Consider the following 20,321-nt stretch of genomic DNA (forward strand, 5'->3'; position numbering starts at 1 on the left):
TCTTGTTTTCTCAGACCAAAAGTCCAAACCAGTGAGCAGCTCCGGGGTCTGAAAAGTGAAGCCAATGGTGCCTTAAACCTGCATTCTCTCTAACAGCCAGCAGGGGGCGACTCCTCTGGTTGCTAAAAGAAGTCTGATTGTATAGAAGTCTATGAGAAAATGAGTCTACTTCTCTCTTGATTTATTACCTCAGTAAACATTGTAAACATGAGTTTATGGTCTCAATCGCTAGTTTCAAGTCTTCTTCAATACAGCATGATGTTCATTTAGTAAATTATGGTCCCATTTAGAGTCAGATAGACCATAAAGCAGGGGATGCTTTAGGGCGGGGCTACCTTGTGATTGACAGGTCGCTACCACGTCGTTGTCGTCTTACAACTTTAACTTTAAATGTCTTATGGTGCCTCAAATGGGGTGGTGTTTACCGTGTTTATGAAAAGAGTCCATATGAACGTCCCCCTCTTGTGGTTTTCACAACCTCGTAAGTGGAAGGTTTCTGAAAGTTACGAGTTCATGAATTCTGATGTGTTTTTGTTGACGTTGTCAGATATGGCGGAGGCACGGAAGTTACGTTTTTGGTACATAATAAGTGAATATATTGTAGTATTAGTCGTATATTGTTTTTCTTTGTAATTTTATAATATGTCTGAAGAAAATGTTGATATTCCCAACAGCCTCATCTTTTCCCTCTGTCATTATGCTTTTGCATTTCCTGCATTATGTTACCCGCTTGCTAGCTTGCTAAATTGTTAGCCTCTGTGGCTTCTAGACACCGACGGTAACGTTAATATTGCTTAGCATCGGTGTTCTCGCGACTTGAACGGCGAGCATATCGTTTACACGACTTCCAGTGTTGTAAACACAAACTCACGAGGTTCATTTGAGGGCACCTGTATTCAGCGTTCGGTCGTGCTTAGCTCCACCCTCTCGTGTCACTTCTGGTTCCAAGAAACCAAGATGGCGACGGCCAAAATGCCAAACTGGAGGCTTCAAAACGGCAGTCCACAAACCAATGGGTGACGTCACAGTGACTACGTCCACTTCTATATTACAGTCTGTGGTCCAAACCCCAAAAATATTCAATTTATTACGCTTTATTTTTTTATAATGTGAGACCAAGAAAAACGGCAAATTGCCACGTGAGAACTTTTGATTATGAAAATATATACATTTTCTGTGCATGTGTGTGTGCTTGTGCATTAAAAGGAGATCTGGTGAGAAAGTGACACCTGACACTTCATCTTGAGCTTGAGCTTTACCGACACACCCACATGACACACCTGAGCATGTATGTGTATGTGTGTGTGTGTGTTTGTGCACACAGGGGAGAAAGACCAGTTCGGAGACAGAGCGCTGACACCTCAGGTGTGTGTTAAGGTAAGACGATACATCTCAAACCCGACTCGTAATGTTCTTGTCCTTGAAAAGTCTTCTTCCTTTCTCCCTGGAACGGGCAAAAGGCAGACTCGAGCATCCGTCGCCGTTTCTGTTAAATGTGTTCGATTGCAGATGATTGAGCGAGAAAGTGAACAGAAAATAGTTTGAGAGATGATAGCGAGGAAAGTGAAGTGAGCTTTTGCCTATAATTTCCTCTGAGATGGAATGAGAACAAGATGTCTTTAAAGTGTTTTTTTTTTACGTCTGTTGTACAGAGCCCACTTCATTTTACTTGGCTTTCAATTTCAATATAAATATTTAAATGTGATAGACGCTAATGTGATGTCATGTGAAAGACACACAATGCATATTGTCTATACACGCAAGTATTTTCAAGGTGAAAGTGCAAAAATTGACATGTTGCTTGTCCAGCAATTCACTTATTTTAACTTCATATATTGCACAAAATGAACAAAAGGGACGTTGATTAATGCCATGGATAATTTATTTGGTTAGATGAGACAGCCAGGGAGATATTTGATGTAATTTTAAACTTAAAAGGTGTGGTGGTACTGATTCCCCCAGACTTTAGTTGATCAGGCAGAAGACTGAAAACCAGTTCCCATCCACATAATATAAAATAAAATGCCTCCTTAATAGTAATAATGATAATAATGAACAAATGCCTCTTCGATAATGAACAAATGCCTCTTCGATAAACAATTAAGGAAACTAAAATATTGTTTTTATTTTTCCTTTTACCCTCCTTTAAAGTTTCCCCAAATGAAATAGACTAAAAGAAATGGGTATAAAGGGTTTCAGTGAAAATCAACAAATGAATAGAATAACAAAATACAGCCTGCAGGCGTTAGGCTATCGTGAGGCAAGCCAGATTCTTGCACAAATAGCACCTAAACGTCCCAGTGCAGGTAACCTAATAGAATGGTATTTATTTTGTTTCCCCAACTACGATGGACAACACGCTCAATATGCAAAACACAAAGAGCACAGAATCTCAAAAGGGCATAAAACAGACCGGAGTTTCTGGTTTGGTTGATAACATACAGTATGTGGTATGTAGTGAAGGAGAGATCTTTATGACGCTAGGTGTGCAGTTTCTCTCCCCTTTTAAGCCCTACACAAAGGGCATCATTACACCCTGACTGGGGAATGCACCAAGCTGCTCTCAACTATCATTTAAGAGCCAGTCCCCACACCCTGCGCAACAGGTGAACTGAATAATCCTCTAATCACTCAGCAATTCAACCAAAAAAACACCTGGGAAAAGGTAAATGACAGCAAGCACCAGAGAATGGGCGGCCTACACAAAGGGGTTTGGTGAGCAGACTTGATGTTGAGCAATTATGGCCAAGATGATAAGCACAATTATTTATCACGATTATTCATAGATTTTTAGGGACAAAATATTTTCAAATACATATTTAAATAAACTGCTTTCGCTGCCATGTTGTGCTAAATTATTACCGTCAAAACGTCTAAACGTTATCCTAATATCATCTATAGTGGTTATTAGAATAAAAACACACAATTCAAATGATTAGATGATGATGTTAATGATTATTCTTCTGTAAATATTTGCTTTGATTTAAAAAAAAAAAAAGAAATAATATTGGTAGTTCTAATCATATATTATAATCTGCTTAGAGGTAGTGTTAGGAAGTTAAACAGGTCATAATTTCCCCTCTAATATATATTTTATATTGCAGTGAAAACATCTCCTTCAAACAACTGGACTTATTCAAGTTTCTCGCCAAAAAATACATTTTACAAGATTACATTTGAACGCATCTTGACAGCGTTATAATTTACCATCACCCAATACTCATTTTTACTAAGCAGAGCTTGAACGCCTCATAGTGTAACACAATGAAACCTCCGTTAACGGTGCTATTTAGTGCCGTGCTGTCGGCAGACGAGCACTGTGATTACTCTGAGCAGCATCATGGGATGAATTACAACATATGAAGTGTCTGATTAACCTCCAGATGTTTTAAGGTTGTTCATCCACGGCTAACATTGGACTTGCAATTGTGACAAATTGCAGCTGTATGAAAAAACGGATATATGAGACTGCTGAAAATCACCCGTCTTCAATCGGCCGCTGATCGACGCTGCATCTCTAGCTGTTAATTTGGGAAGTGCTTGATTTATGCAGCAGAGTTTTCTATGAGCGGAGCATTTTAAACATCAATATCACAGTCAATCATGTTCATTTAATTGTGGGAAGCCAAAATCGTGATTGCGATTGATATTCGATTCATTGTGCAGCCCTAGCCTGAGTCAAAAGTAGTTAAGAAATGAGTGATGTGCTCAGTTACAGCTGCATTTCTCTCCAGCGCCTTCAGGTCCAACTACAACAACATCAAAGCAGCTATTGGCTATCACCAGCCCCTACGCTGACCAGGCTTATATAAGGTTGTGTAATTCACCGTCGGCAATGGCCTATTAAGGCCCGAACATTAGATTTCTAACAGCCCCGACATGACTCAACTGTAATCCTGTTGTGCTGGAGAGCTTTGAAGAAGAAGAAATGAGCAAAATCGCTTTTTGTTCGAGTTTTATAGTTTGTGATATTGAGTTAGAAATGCAGTAATAGAACGGAGGAGGTAAAAACACAACCTACGTGTCCATATACATGTATGTAGACTAAAGAATGTACGCACAGAGACACAGAAGCAAACAAAAAAGAAACCCGGGGGGGGATGAGTGGCTATAAAACAGAGGAAAAATACAGGCGGTGTCATGTAACCTGGGGAACACACACAAAACCCCAGTGGGTAAATTTACAGGGCAAATGTGTAAGTGATTACAGATGAAGAAAAGGCCCATGGCTGCCCATGTTTCTGCTCTGACCATGTATATTTCTGTGAGTCCTTTATTGCCATAGACTGAAATAAAATTCTCGAGTCGGTGGTCCAATTTGACATTTGAGTCCATATTTCTGATATTGACTCACTTTGACACAGTCCTCATGTTTCCTCTTGCACTGTGTTTTTTTCCCCTGTGCCTCCCGAACACCTTTAGTCTACTTGCTTTTAGTCTTTAACTATGCTCTCTAAGTTTTGGAACTACAGTCCTCATTAACTTTACAGTTGAACAGGAACTATAATATTGACCTTGAGTCGGTTAGTTAGCTGTGGGTTACAACTTGTTTGCTTTTTAGCCTATACAGTTGTTTACATTTTGTTGACCTTGAAAGTGGAACTACACCCCTTTTCAAAATTCATACATGTTATTCCTATGGTCTAAGACAGTCCAAAACAATATTAGTAAACATGAACAACTCTCTCCCAAATCCAAAAACTAGAGTGCTAAAACTCCAACTTGGGATGTCATCGGGTATAAAGTGTGGAGCTGCTGCATAGACAATGAATGAGGAGAGATGTTATAGATGAGTATATGGGAAAATGTTCTGTTTCACAATTGACAATATTAGAATAGAATAAAGTTAATTTGGGTATAAAAAAGAAAACAAACATTCTGTGGGTCCACAAAATCAGTCTCCTCATTCATTGTCTACAGAGCAGCTCCAGACTTTATACCCGATGACATCACAAGTTTGAGACTTTTCTGGTTTCTGGCTTTAAGAGAGAGTAGCTCATGTTCACAAATATTGATAGGACATGGAAATAACATATTGGAATTCTTAATTTAGGTGGCGTTCCCCTTTAAAAGTATGCAGAATGAGCTATTAGCAGTTCTTGTTTGCAGTGTACCCATGGATGTACAGACAGCTATCACTGCATTGATTTGATCCTGAAGAAAACTAAAAAACATTCTCAGGCAAGTTCTGGCGTTATCGTTGTTTTTCTATGATGCACCAGTCTCTTTCACATCAAGCAGTATATTTGCCTAACGTCTCTCTCCGCGCCCCACCTTTAACTGAAAATGGAAGCAAAAGCGTAACAAAATGAAACAGTATGAACCACAGCCCAGTTAACCTTGTCCTCTGTTAGCCTCGTAGATGAATGTTTTTACAATCTATTTCACAATCCTCAGCAGATGGCAAGGTGCTGAAAACCTACAGGCACGTACACACTCACCATCACTGACATACTGGTACATGCACAGTGCCAAGTACTAGGGCTGCATGATTATGCCAAAAATAATAATCACAGTTATTTTTTTATCAATATTGAGATCAGGATTATTTATTGATTTTAGGGACAAAATAATTTTATTGCACTTTCACATTTAAAGGGACTATTTGTAACTTTCATAAATGCTTCTTAACAGCGACACCTGTGGCCGTGAAATCAACGAAAGTCAGCGTAGGGTTTGTGCTTGTGCTCGCTCTATATAGTTTCTCTCTGCAGAGCCCCGTCACTTCACAAGACACGGGAAACCTCTGTTGGTCTGGAGGAGCTGCAGCAGTTATTTCTGCACAAACGTCCACTGTACATTCACTAGATATTCTCAGAGCTAAACTAACTCTTCTGCAGTGTGGAGTGAGCACGCGTTCACGTCTAGAGGTGGAGCGAGTACGCGAGAACGCGCGCGTTGTCTGAGTGAAGGCAAGCAGGCAGAGGAGCGGGGACGCCGGCCACACGCGAGAGCGCGCATACACGAGCGTGCATACGCGAGCGCGCATGTGTCCCGACCCGGTACATTTATACGCTTAAAAAGTTACAAACAGTCCCTTTAAATAAACAAAAATAAATAACCAGAGCACTTCTTTCACTTCCATGTTGTGCTACATTCCTGCTAACGTACAAATATTTCCATTAAGATAAGACGGGTCAAAAAGTGACAAAGCAGCATTCCAAGTAAGTTATTAATAACTTACAGAAACATAGTGTGCAATAGTCCACGTTCTCATCTGTCCCTCTCTCAAACACACACACCAGTCACATCAACGCACTGTCAAGAGGTCGTGGTCATTTCACGCATTTCTGTGAGATCACGTTGTTTAGGAAGCGCTTGCAGCAGCGTTTTCTGTGAGCGGAGCACGCATTTTAAACCTCAATTAGGGCTGCACGATTATGGCCAAAATGATAATCAAGAAAAAAATACAGGAATATTCACCCTACCCTTTTTGTTAGCTACATTTTAAAGTTAAATGCTTCAATCTGGTGCACTTAAAGAGAAACATTTGCAACATTAAGAAGCTAGATAAATAATTTTATGCTCTTAATTTAAATCATAAACACACTGGATGTATAGATAATATCTATACCCAAACATGAAGCCAATACATCTCGATCGACGGCTGGTGGCTAGCTGTTAGTTTAGGAAGCGCTTGATTTGATATGCAGCAGTTTTCTATGAGCAGAACGCACATTCGATTAATGCAGCCCTACCAAGTACTATCAAACCTCTTCAACAACTCTCCCCCTCTCTTTGCAAACTTTTGCTTTCCCCACTCCGCTGCCCCACTGAGGGGGGCGGGGGGAGGGGGGGGGGGGACTTCCTGAAAGTCCTTCCAACAAATCTTCAAGGTTGTTACTGGCTGCTCTCATTCTTGGGTTCCCTCCATCCAAAAGCTGTCTGCTCTCCATCTCTCCCTCATTCTTTCTCTCCTGCCTTTTCTTTGAAAATAAAAAAGAAATGTGCTGCTCTCAGCAGTCTTGCTGAAACAACTCACAGCAAACTTTTACAGCCGTGAGACAGACAAAGACTCAGGAGGAGCAGTGAATCTATATTGTCTTTAGCTATACGATTATTCACGTGGTGATGAATGGTTTCATTGCTGTTTAAGCCTCTGCCTTTGTGCTGGTAATTACACTGACTGCACTGATTGCCAGAGCTCCTTGCCAGCCACATGGACGGATGACTCCTACACACAACAAGACGTGATATGCTGTATCAGCGTGCAGTGTCAGTACTGAGTCTGCATATCTGTGGTGGAACGGCTTCCTTTGAGATGGCACAGGAAACAGAGACGTCCAACTCTTTGCAATGGAGCGACAGTCGGAGGCAGGTTCCAGTGCTCCTGCTCCAACGGGAAGTAGTTTACGGTCAGTCGAAGTGTAAATAAATAGAGATGTTTCAGATACCATTTTTTTCTTCCTGATACCGATTCCCATCACTGAACTTACGATATCGGCCGATACCAAGTAACGTTCCGATACCAGCGTGATAAAAACAAAATAAAGTTATTATTATAATTTAACAGCTGTGACAAACTACCTGCAATCAGTTCTTCTTCGCTGCTCTAAAACAGTAGTTGCCAGTGGCAACCATGATACATCCAGGGTGACATCACAGTGAGGGCTGCTGTTTTGGAGCGGCGAAAAAGAAGAAGAATTGATTTACGGTTGAACAAGTTGATTTTTTTATGGGTCAATAAACTACGGTATCAGATCGCTGCCTTCAAATGAAACTCGTGAGCTCGTGTTTACAAAATAGGAAGTCGTGTACACGATATGCTTGGCGTTCAAGTAGTTAAGTCGTGAGAACACCGCTGCTAAGCAACGGCAATATTAACGTTACTGTCGTCGTCTAGAAGCCACGGAGGCTAACAATTTAGCAAGCTAGTAAGCGAGTAACATAATGCAGGAAGGCATAATGACAGAAGACAAAGATGAGGCCGTTGGGAATATCAACATTTTCCTCAGACATATTATACAATATATGACTAAAATTACAATATATTAACTTATGTACCGAAAAATGTACTTCCATGGCCTCCGCCATTTCTGACAACGTCAACAAACACGTCACAACTCGTGAACTCTGAGCTTTCACAAACTTTCCACTTACGAGGTCGTGAATACGTCATTAGGGGGGCGTTCATATGGACTCTTCTCGTGAACACGGTAAACACCACCACATTTGAAGCATTTCCGATACCGGTATCGATATCGGAACAATTCCATAAATAAAGTTGTTTAAAATCAATCTTCCAACATCCAGTCAAACATTATGGTCCCTGCTTTTCATTTGCACTGCTGAGGCCTTTTGGCTCATCCTGCTAAACTTTCTTTCCGTTCCTTCATTAAAAGTCATTAAAGAGAAAGAGAGAAACGAGAGACCTCTAAGCGTTTCCTGAGCCTCGGCCAGCCAATCCGACCCCACCAGGCACTGGGATTTCTCCCCGCGGGTCACAAAGCCAGAGCTGAACAAAGACAGACACACACACACACGTTTAAGATTGAACTGATTGGCCCTGTCACCGCTCTTGTAGCAATAGTGCCTTTCACATACGGGCAGGGCAAACCTAAGTGAAAACACATGTTTGTGTGAATGCAGAAAGCAGAAGCTGATAGCTCGGCCGCGTGAAACCAAAGTCGATCAGATCTTTGTGTTCCAGCAGAGACGGAGCGGACGGAAACACATCCTGTTTTCCATGTGGACATGGGATAACCAAACAGAGAATTATAAAAACTAAAAAATGTATCGAATGACTGTTGAGCATTATGCAACCAGCTGTGACAACCAGTATGTGTAAATAAACACTGGAACATGAGATGTGAATGGCCTGTAAAACAACATTCCCTCTCATTTTGCAATAAATGCGATATCTATACTAAGAAAGGCATTCAGAAAATCCTTATTCATATATCTTTTACGATTTCTGTGGACTTCCTGTTCTGCAGAGTAGCTGTGTTGTCCGTTGCCAGATTCCTAACTTCTGACGGGTCCCGCCCTCTGACCTCTCATGCCCTCTTTGACCTCTAACACAACATCTGGAGCGCTTTCAGCTGGTCTTCTCTCCGGACATTCATGAACAGACTTACGGCAAACATGCATAGAGGGCTGCAGAACAGGATGGAAACTCACTCGCATGACATCTATTAATCTAATCTGAAACTGGCAAAGCAGCGAGAGAACGAGTCCGGGGTGAAAGCATGTCTGAGCTGAGAAGAATCTGTTCGAAGGGATGACTCACTATCTGCAATCTGTCTGCTAATGCGTTTCGTATTTTTAACTCTTGTGTTTGGAGGTTGACTAATCTGCTTTGTTTGAGTGTTTGAGAAAACTTGTGTTCGTAGGGTAAAGGTAGTTATTTGTTGGTGTGTGTGAGGCCTTATCGTCTTCTTTACACTGATAAGAAAAGACTGACTTCAATTTTAACAACACGAGAACCTCGTGTGAACCTAGATGTGAAGATACTCTCATCTCTGTACGCTAAATGTGAAGCTAACGCCAGCAGCTGGGCAGCTTAGCTTAGCACGAATTGAAACAGGGGGAAACAGCTTGCCTGGCTCGGTCCAAAAGTTAAAAACATTCTGCCTACCAGCACCTTTAACATCTTATATCTTGTTTGTTTAATCCATACAAAAACCCAAGTGTAAATGCGACACTTTGTGATTTTACAGGGGGGTTGCTGGACTCCAAAGCCTCTGGAAAGGAGGCTGGGTCACGGGCAGACATGGGTCTTGAGGTATGGGGTATAACACATGCACAGTGTAACTGTAGCTGCAGTTGTGCGTTTTGATTGGCTCAATTTCGGCGAGTGCAGACCAGATTTTACTGCGCATGTGTGGTACCTCAAAGCTATGACATATTGATGACGCGTGTCCCAGCCTCTTTCTATAGGCCTTGTTGGACTCCAGGAAGTGACTAAGAAATATTCCCACACATAACCCTCTGTAAAACCACAACGTTTGTGTTTTACTGTTCATTCTTTTGTACTAATTGAAGAAACAAGATATAGGCGAATGTATTAATTAGCATTATAAGTACTGGTAGGCTGATTTCCAGCCTATAGTTGCATAGCACTTCACTCAATCAATTCCTTTGTAATCCACGTAATTGTGAACCGGGAAGTACAAAGAGCGGTGAATGAGGCGTAGGGAGGAGGTCGGGGTGGATGGCTGGGTGAAAAAACACAGGACTTTTGCCCAGGAGACCGAAGTTCATGTCCCGTGTGAAACTACAAGTCAAAGTTGATTTATTTGATTGGACAAAATAGCAATTTCAATATGTTAACTTGGGCTTCTGGAAGTTGTGATGGGCTTCACATCTTAGATCAATACTTGCAGATGCACTTATAGACCCCCCCTTAGAAGTCACACACCATTAAGTCCAAATGTTGAACCAAAAGCATCCCAGAGGATCACATGAGAGACTGTACACTGTTCCCTGGTGTCCTGCTGTGTGCTGTGGAGGAGGTGGAGGGCCAGCTTACCTTCTTCGCAGCCTTCGACGGGGACCTCCTGGTAGGCTTCTGCACCTGGCTGCTCGGCGTGACCGGCTGCTTGGACACCGAGCCGTTCTCCCTCTTCTTGCTGGGGGTGGATGGGACCGAGGACGGGGGAGGTGATGGGGAGGCCGGGGGAGAGGAGGAGGAGGAAGGAGGAGGAGGAGGAGCAGGAGCAGGAGCAGGAGCAGGAGCAGGCCCGACACCGAGGACGGCCATCTCCTCCGTGGCTGTGAGGCGGAGGCTGCGCAGGCTTTCATGCGTCTCGTTGTCCACCACCAGCAACCTGGTCTCGTTGTCCACGGCTTTGATCCGCTGCACCACCTGAGGGAGACGGGATAGGACTCTGATATGTTTGGAAAAAAGTTCCACAATTTGGCTGCAGCTATAGAAGAATAGTTCAATCATCAGAGAGAACATCATCTGGTTAACCAGTCTCTCTAAAAGCATCCAGTCAGCATCTTTCCAAACACATTCACACTTCTCTTAGACATGTGGGTGTACAGTGCCTGACAGAGTGGTGACAGAAATATGTAAATATTGACCAAAATATCTGTAGACTGCAGGTATAGCCTACTGTAAGATGACAATTCGTAATTTTTTCAAACAAAAAGCCAAACATTTGATGGTGCCAGCCTCTCAAATGTGGAGATTTGTTGCTTTTCTTTGTCTTAATATTAAAGAAAATGTAATATCTTTGGTTCTGACTGTCCGACAAAACAAGACATTTGATGCAATGATGGGCTCTTATGAGTCACTGAATCAATCCTTCATGATTTAATAGGAATATCCCTCAACATACTGGGCTCTCTGACAATTAAGATGTGGGCAAACATCATTATCTGACAACACAAGAAGCAACGGACGCGCTGTGATCCTTTGTGTTAACCTAAATTAAAAATCACCAGGGCAGCTTCAAACACAATCAACAGGTTTGTTTTTTTAATCGAAGCTGCAACAGAGAAACCTGTTGTACACAGAGGATGTTGGTGCTGGTGCTCCTCTGTGTCTGTGAGCTTGATGGGAAAATGATTATCTGAGCCTGTTTGTCTCTCTGACCTCCAGACACAATCAGTCTCCTCAGCATCTTTTGTTATATAGTGCATACCTGTATCTGCTTTCCAAACAAAGGCACTGAGCAGCTTAGTCAAATGGATCATGTGAAAGTGCAACTATGGCAAAGACATAATGTTTCACTGTCAGGTTCTAAAAAGTTTCAGTGTTTCACAGTGTTTTTGTTTCCCTCTACCATGCCAGGAGGAGGGAGAGTGTGTGTGCCTGGCTGAAACCATCCCATGCATCACTATCTGGATGCAGCCAGTGTGACCTGTTGATGCTGTAACATGAGGTAAAAGCCACACATATGATGAATGCATGCATGCATACATTCACTACTTGCCTGGTGGTGTGTCTCTTTCTCCACGTTGACTCCATTCACTGCCACCACCCGGTCCCCTGCGTTTAGCCCCGACTCCTCTGCAGGAGATCCGGGCTCCACTTTGCGGATGTATTGTCCGCTCTTCCCTTTCTCTCCATGCAAGTGAAATCCATACCCGTTCTCCGCTTTGGCCATGACACAAAGACGAGGTTTCCGCTCGCTGGCCATTTCCCCCACTGGCGTTTTAAAAACCTCACTTTAAAGTATAATAATTGAAATGCAAAAAACAAAAAAAAGATGAGAGTTCAGGAGGCTAAACTTCCACGGAGCGAAAACATATCTCCCCTTTACGCACGCCTTCTCCACATATCACAGACACACAAACAGCTCCAAGTGCACTTCAAAAGAAGAAGAAATCCCACTGTTAAAAACATGCAAAAAAGGGCAGCAAACTTTGAGCAAACGATGCGAGCAGTCCTCCAGATCGTGTGTCCAGCTGAAGCTGAAGCGCACTGCTGGCGACTCCAGAACTGATCCGTCTGCTGCAGCGCGCAACAGACTTCAGAGCCTCCAGCTCCAGCAGCAGAGCATCACTGGTGTTGCTGCAGAAAAGATCACCTCTCCAAGTCCACATTCATCCATAACAACTGGTCCGAGGATATGCACGCAGTTCCACTGTAGTTTTTGCATGCATGCAGGGTTAATAGCACCACCCCCTCTGGCCAGGCTACCTGTTTGTCTCTCTGAGGGAAGTGAAATATTCAGGGCAGAGACAGAGGATTCAAAGTTATACAACACTGCCTCTGGGTGGCAGGACATGGTCTGTGAACAACTGATGAGATTTTCATGTCTTTTATATTATAAAGCAGGTTTAAGTACTATATAAATACTGTGAAAATATCAAAACGCTCAATAAACGGAGAAACACACACAGCCCGTATTCAGAAATTATGCGTTGGAAACAAGCCGTTTGGATTTCTGTCCATTTGTGATGTCACAAATCTACAATATTTAGACCATTACACGGTTTTAAACATAAACATTCTAAATTTGTCCCAGTTTATTTCCTGTTGCTGTGTATGTACTAACATCAGCTGACAGGAAGTAAAAATGGACCCAAACTGTTGCCTAGCAACGCAATTCCATTGCAATTACGTTGAAATGCACTAAAACGGAGCGTTTCAGACAGAGGGTGAACGCAGGTATATTCGGACAGACAGTATGAGGAAAATAATGTGCATTTTTTAACATTACAGCATGTAAACATGTTCTAGTAGAAACACAAAATACAAGTATGAACCTGAAAATGAGCATAATATGGGACCTTTAAAGGGAGATTTGTCAAGTATTTATTATTCTTATCAACATGGGAGTGGGCAAATATGCTGTTTATGCAAATGTATGTATATATTTATTACTGGAAATCAATTAACAACACAAAACAATGACAGATATTGTCCAGAAACCCTCACAGGTACTGCATTTAGCATAAAACAATATGCTCAAATCATAACATGGCAAACTGCAGCCCAACAGGCAACAACAGCTGTCAGTGTGTCAGTGTGCTAACTTGACTATGACTTGCCCCAAACTGCATGTGATTATCATAAAGTGGGCATGTCTGTAAAGGGGAGACTCGTGGGTACCCATATCACCCATTTACATTCACATATCTGGAGGTCAGAGGTCAAGGGACCCCTTTGAAAATGACCATGCCAGTTTTTCCTCGCCAACATTTAGCGTAAGTTTGGAGCGTTATTTCACCTCCTTCCTGACAAGCTAGTGTGACATGGTTGGTACCGATGGATTCATTAGGTTTTCTAGTTTCATATGATACCAGTATCTTCACTCTAGCTGAACCCGCTACAACCTAAAAATTGCTCTTTAATGCATTAAAGAACCCATAGAACCAATTTACATTCACATATCTGGAGGTCAGAGGTCAAGGGACCCCTTTGAAAATGGTCATGCCAGTTTTTCCTCGCCAAAATTTACTGTAAATTTTGAGCTTTATTTAGCTTTAAAACTGAGCCAACTACAACCTAAAAATCGCAAGTTCCGTTAATGCGTTAAAGAAATTAGTGGGTTAAAATGAATTTGCATTAACACCTTATTATCTGAATTTTATTATAGGAGTTAGTCCTGGTCCTGAGGTCCAGTATTTCTTATTTTGGATGTACTTCTGCACCATCAATTGACAGCATCTTTAACAGGCCAGAAAACTGTTCAATTTAAACAATATGATTATTGAAATCATTAGGTGTCCTAGTATGACTGCTGTTGTATAACATAATCTCCTGCATAATGCTGCTGTTGTTTGGCCCGCCTATTTCCTACGCCCATATCTGCAGACAGTGCAGACAGGTGTGCCTTTACATGACCTGATCATGCAGGTCGTCATTCCTTCCAAGGTGCCGGTGGAGGTGGTTCATCATCTCATCCATCATGTCTTTCAACACATTTTCCTGCAGCAGAGTTTTCTTTAAAGTTTTGAACCACGGTGTGGTCGCCGCGCGGGGTTTCAACACCGGATGGAGACCCAGGTACCCGGGACCGGGCGGGCGGGCGGCCCCAGTCCGGGTGTTGGACCTCCGCAGCGACGCGATGACCAAGCCCGGGCCGGCGATGAGGCAGGCCATGGCGGAAAGCGAGCTCGGAGACGACCTGTTAACCAGAACAGACCCGACTGTTGACGGTTAGAAGCGAAGCAAATAACGTATTCATGAATAATTCAAAAGAAGGTCCTGATTCATTAAGGGGTGAACTCTAGCCTCCTGGGAACAGAGTTCAAAAAAGTGTCTTCCAATTACTTTTTTTTGTGATTTCCTTCTGTGGTGGCAGTTTCTGTTAAAACAAGACACAAACCAAGGTAACAACTTGTCTTTCAGTGAATTTAATAAAAAGGCATACATTAATAAGTAAAGCATCTGCAGATGGACTCACGAGCACAGCCACCTGTTGTGGACTGTGGCAAGTGAGCCCCGAATACAAAGAGTAGTCAGTATTTATACATTTAAAGCATAACACGAAGATAAGTGCAGAGAAGAAAAGAAGAGAAGGATAGAAAGTGTATCAATGCGTCAGCACACAGCAGACAACAGAGCATCACAAGCCATAACAAGTATTTCAACAATCTGTTGTTTGTGATTACAGAGAACTAAAATGCCAGGTCACTGTCCTATGGTGACAAAGTTGAACATGTGAGGCCCTGAGATTGTCTAAAGGTACAGTGTTAAACTGCAGATATGAAAATCGCCATTACACTTCCTATTTAAGGTTAAAAGAAAATCTTAACAATTTAGGCTTGTTAAACTGTATTTTTATTGTCCACTGTAGTGGACTATTTCAGTGTGAAAAGACTGAAAAAATGAGCAGATTATGGCTGTAGAGTGATATTAAACCAAGACTACATTCAAATTGATTAAAAAAAACAAACACATGCCATATCACTGGAAAGCCTAGGATGTCCTCTTTACAATACATGAGGATATGCATGTGGACAACATGTCCACTACAGAGGACACGTGTAAATGGGCTGGGTCTCAGGAGGATATAGTGATGCTGCCTTAATTCTCACAATATTATAACATCTTTATTTATGTTTTCTGACATTTTACCCTTTGGCATTCTTGCAGCCATGAATTTTTCCAATTCTCTTCAGGGCATGACTCAGCCTGTAATCTTTAATCCAGCTACAGCTTGTCGGACTAGTTACGAGACAGTTGCACAATCAAGAGTGAAAACTATAACCTTTTCTTTTATTTTCCAACTATTCTTTAACTGTGTGGTATCTCTTGCCTACAGGTCATTCATTTCAGCTGTCCTGATGTCGAGCTGGGTCTTGTGTTTCTGTGTTTTGGGGGCGGCAGTAGCTCAGTCTGTAGGGCCTGAACTGGAGGGTCGCCGGTTCAAGTCCCTGCACGTATCTTTACATAATGTGGACTGGTTGCTGTAGAGGTGCACCAAACCCCATCGGCAGCTCCTCCCCATCATGTGTATAGGTCCTGTTTGTGCATGTGTGTATGTACAGTATTTCAGGGTGTGTGTGTGTGTGTGTGTGTGTGTGTAATAGGGCTGTCCTGAATACCATTTTTTGGGCTTTGAAGCAGTGAAAAAAATTCCCCTCATGGATCAATAAAGTATGGCCCTGTCCACACCTGGCATTAACACGCGTCCTGAGTGATCGGATAACAAGTGGACCGCTTTAAGTACGTCTGTTCACACCTGGCGTTGGAATGCGTCGCCACATGCGTCTTCAGTGGCCACTTGTGATCCGATCTCACTTCCCCGCTCTATATGAAAATAAACACGCAGTAAACACACGGCTGATACAGCAGATGTTGTGACGTTATATTACACGAATGTCAGTAGTAATATCCTACATATTCATTAATTCTGGTACATTGTATTAACATCAAAATAACAACAGCCTGTAGGGATACAGAGCTCCAGAGAGCCGGGAGGACACACCTGTACTTAAAGCTTCCCACTTGTGATCACTGAGGACGCATGTTAATACCAGGTGTGAACAGGGCCTATGTCTTCTTTCTTTCTTTCTTTCTTTTTCTTCTTCTTCTTCTTCTCGTCCTTTAAGGGTTTTCCTTGTAGGTGGTCTTTGGTTGTCTTCGTCTGACTCTGAGGTTTGTACGTCCTCCTGGTTGTTTCACGTAGTGTCGCCTGCCATGCCTGCATGCTGTGACTGGCAATCAATATTGAAATAGTTTGATCGATAATTAATCCAGGGATGCACCAATACCGATACCGGATCGGATATCGGTGACGATGGGGCCGATCTATTCAATTCAATTCTATGTTTATTTACTTTATACATTATATACTGGAATTTTAATTCCTGTTTAAGTTTTGACCAATTTGTTGCTGCATTAAAACTTTTTTGAACTTGAATTTTAATTCCTGTTAATTTTGATGATTTTTTTGGCAAGTTTTTGGTGTACGGTATATTATTTTAATAATAATAATAAAATAAGTCAAGCCTGATGTTTCCTTACACATAAATGATAATGATCCCTTCCACTTCCACACAGTGAGGCATACAGCTTATTAATCAAACACTGGTATCGGATCGGTACTCAGTATCGGCCGATACGCAACGCCCAGGTATCGTTATTGGTACGAAAAAGTCTGAATCGGTGGATCGGTGCATCCCTAAATTATTCAGAACCAGAATATAATAATATGTTTTTGTATATATAATGCATGCACACCTGCATCTTTACGTGTGAAATAAAACCTAAATCTTGCATTTTTTTTCTGCAGAGTTGCAGAAAATTGCAGCTGATATGTTTCAGATGGAGGCCGCTCTGTTCGTCCCCTCTACAACCATGGGTAACCTCATCGCAGGTGAGCTGTGCTTTTATTGACAGAACCTGAATCAGTGTTTATGAGGTCAGAATGGTCATAAACATGCTCACATTTCATTACGCAGTAATGGCGCACTGCAGGGAGCGGGACGACGAGATGATAGTGGGCGATCTGTCACATTTACATATCTTTGAGCAAGGAGGGAGCGCACAGGTGAGTGTACCAGAGCAGCAGACACCTGCTGTCAGGCCCTCTGCACCTCTTTCCTCTTCATCTGCAGTGCTTTCATTCATTCATTCAGTCAGTGTGTGTTTGTGTGCTGACACAGCTGGCTGGTGTCCACGCTACCACAGCGACCACTCTCCCCAACGGAACATTTGACTTGGAGCAGCTGGAATCGAAGATCCGCCACGGTTACCCCAAATCCCACTACCCCCGCTCACGCCTCATATGTGTGGAGAACACACACAACATACAGGGAGGCCGTGTGCTGCCTCTGACCTTCCTGAAGGAGGTGAGTGGAGATTTGTTGTTGTTGAGAGCACCATATCTTGTGGTACTTCTTCAATAGAAAAACTTTTATATTTCAGCTAAGGCCGTCAAAGTTAACGCGCCAACTGCATGTGATTATCATAAAGTGGGCATGTCTGTAAAGGGGAGACTCGTGGGTACCCATAGAACCCATTTACATTCACATATCTGGAGGTCAGAGGTCAAGGGACCCCTTTGAAAATGGCCTTGCCAGTTTCTCCTCGCCAAAATGTAGCGTAAGTTTAGAGCATTATTTAGCCACTTTTGCGACAAGCTAGTATGGCATGGTTGGTACCGATGGATTCATTAGGTTTTCTAGCTTGATATGATGCCAGTATCTTCACTCTGGCTTTAAAACTGATCCCACTACAACCTAAAAATCGCAAGTTGCGTTGAAGAAATTTGTGGCGTTAAAACAAATGTGATTAATTTGCAATTAACAATCATGTGATTAATTGCGATTAAATATTTTAATTGACAGCCGTAGTTTCAACATGTGGAAGCAGCTGTGATACTTGCCTTACTACAACAGAATGGAGAATGCAGCAGCTCTCACAGGTTTGTCTTTTCTATCTATAAGGTTCGTGCTTTTGCGGATAGGTACGGTCTATCGGTTTTCATGGACGGAGCCAGGGTGATGAACGCTGCCGTGGCCCTTGGGGTGCCTCTACCCACCATACTGCAGCACACACACACCGTCAGCGTGTCCCTCTCCAAGGTGAGACTGCAAAACACAAACACACACACACACACACACACACACAGAGAATGGAAGAGAATTTGTAGACAAACTAAAAAAAAAGAAATTCCCAATGTAACAGGGTTTGGGTGCCCCGGTGGGAACCATGCTGGCTGGACCCCGAGACTTCATAGCCCAGGCGGTGCGGTGCCATAAAGCCCTCGGTGGGCACATGCTGAAGACCGCTATGCTGGCGGCAGCTGGGAAACTGTCTTTACTGGAGATGGTGGGAAGACTGGAGGAGGATCACCGCAATGCAAGAACCTTTGCTCAAGGTGAGAAGCTCATATTTCTGTCTATGAATATTAACTCACCAACAAAGACCACAGCAATAAGGGTATGGGTTTGGAATAGTTTATTATGTATTGAGATGGAGGGGAGGAAAGGGTTAGGAAGGAGGATGAAGGGATGAGGGTTGAGGGATGAAGGGTTGCAGGTGGGAAGATGAGGGCTAGAGGTGTTCTAGAAGGATGGATGGAGAAGAGCGATGATGGATCGGTGTCGGCTGGAGGCGGAGGGAACCGGGGGAGTCGGGACTCTGTCTGGGGAAGCCGTCTCTTTGTGAGCCCCCAGTGGTTCCTGTAATCAAACAAGAGAGAATAAAGGGGTGAGAGAAAAGAAAAAAGGGATTTGGGGGGAGGTATGTGAAAGCTGAGGAAATGGGATGTGTATGAGGCCTGGTCTTTGTTCCCCAATTTAGTAATAAAACTTAATTTAACTGCCTCCTCGTAACTTCTTTTCTTTTCTTCACTTCTCCCAGCTCTGCTCGACTGCGACCCTCCTATCTTCTGTATCGACATGGCCACCGTGGAGACAAACATCGTGCGTTTCCATATGCAGCCCGGTTTATGCCCCTCTGAGTTCTGTGCCCACATGGCTCAGGTTGGCGAGGGAGAGGTGGCGGCGCTGGGACAGGGGGTACAAGTTCGCATGATCCCTTTTTTTGCAAATTCGATCCGAGCTGTGTGGCATCTTGGGATTTCCCCCGAAGACACCCAGCTGGCCATCCAGAAAATGCAATTTGTGGCTTCTCAGTACTTGAAGGAAAAAGTCAAGGCCTAGTGAAACCTGATGTGTAGTCTAATATCTAACGCTGATCACAGAAAATGAACTCATGGCTAATCTAGAAGGAGACTCAAGGATGTCAACACGGGACAAATACTGACCAAAGTTGAGTCTGATTGCTGGCTCTAGACATGCTCTGAGGACAGATCAATAACTGTCAATAACAGGAAGGGACAGGGGGTGACGGGGGTGTGAACGAGGGGGCTGTAATTTATCGATACAAGGTTCTCGTCCTGCGAAAGCAGAACATAATATCGCTGATGAGAGTGAATAAGGCCCTGTTCAGACCTGGCATTAACAGGCGTTCTGAGTGGTCGGATGTAAAGGTGTAGATGTAGGGTGTAAAGGAAGGGACAGAGGAAACAGCCCTGAGGGGCTCCGGGGTTGGTGATAACGGTTGATGATGTTACTGTGTCTGTTCTCATGGTACGTGTCCACAGCCTCCGCCTTTCCGCGCTTCCCATTCATTGTCTATGTAAGCAGCCGTGCAATGCATTCTGGTAGCGTGGTGGCGTGATTCGGGAGATGGGGTCAACCTTGGGACAAAATAGGGAGGATTTTTAAACCAAAGCGAGGAGGTTTAGGGGGGTCCTCCCACAGAGAAATGTGAGTTTCAGAAATTTTGTTTCCTGCCACTGGTGATTTAAAAAAAAAAAATGTGTTAATAAAGAAATGTTGTTAAATAGGCCTACATTTAATTTTACTTTTAATTCTCACGAAAGAAAACTGAATAATTGGCCTCTCTGGTGTGAACTTGTGTGAATCTCTGGTATAAACTATCCGTTTTTATTATTTTTTTGTTC

The 20,321-nt window shown here is 42.9% G+C and overlaps 2 protein-coding genes across 3 annotated transcripts in view; one reads left to right on the forward strand and one right to left on the reverse strand.

Moving 5' to 3' along the window:
- The window catches only part of LOC119502072 (Na(+)/H(+) exchange regulatory cofactor NHE-RF2), a 43,575-nt gene extending 30,868 nt beyond the window's left edge, over positions 1–12,707 (reverse strand). The window contains exons 1-2 of the mRNA XM_037792908.1: positions 11,883–12,707; positions 10,472–10,807 (exon numbers count right to left, since the gene is read on the reverse strand). Of these exons, the coding sequence (XP_037648836.1) occupies positions 10,472–10,807; positions 11,883–12,089 (543 nt within the window). The 5' untranslated portion in view covers positions 12,090–12,707. The remainder of the gene's footprint in view (positions 1–10,471; positions 10,808–11,882) is intronic.
- LOC119502071 (probable low-specificity L-threonine aldolase 2) lies at positions 1,321–19,690 on the forward strand. 2 transcript variants are annotated; one of them, XM_037792907.1, is made up of 9 exons: positions 1,321–1,377; positions 11,741–11,831; positions 14,333–14,556; positions 17,139–17,222; positions 17,308–17,396; positions 17,512–17,697; positions 18,295–18,432; positions 18,536–18,728; positions 19,214–19,690. In XM_037792907.1, exons 2-9 carry the CDS (start codon positions 11,827–11,829, stop codon positions 19,513–19,515), a joined length of 1,221 nt encoding a protein of 406 aa, XP_037648835.1. In that variant the 5' UTR covers positions 1,321–1,377; positions 11,741–11,826; the 3' UTR covers positions 19,516–19,690. The 2 variants fall into 2 exon arrangements, with proteins under 2 accessions (XP_037648835.1, XP_037648834.1); XM_037792906.1 differs by lacking the exons at positions 1,321–1,377; positions 11,741–11,831 and having other exon boundaries at positions 13,910–14,556.
- Positions 19,691–20,321: the final 631 nt, after the last annotated feature.

Source organism: Sebastes umbrosus, chromosome 14 (genome assembly GCF_015220745.1).
Source record: "Sebastes umbrosus isolate fSebUmb1 chromosome 14, fSebUmb1.pri, whole genome shotgun sequence".
Taxonomy (NCBI): domain Eukaryota; kingdom Metazoa; phylum Chordata; class Actinopteri; order Perciformes; family Sebastidae; genus Sebastes; species Sebastes umbrosus.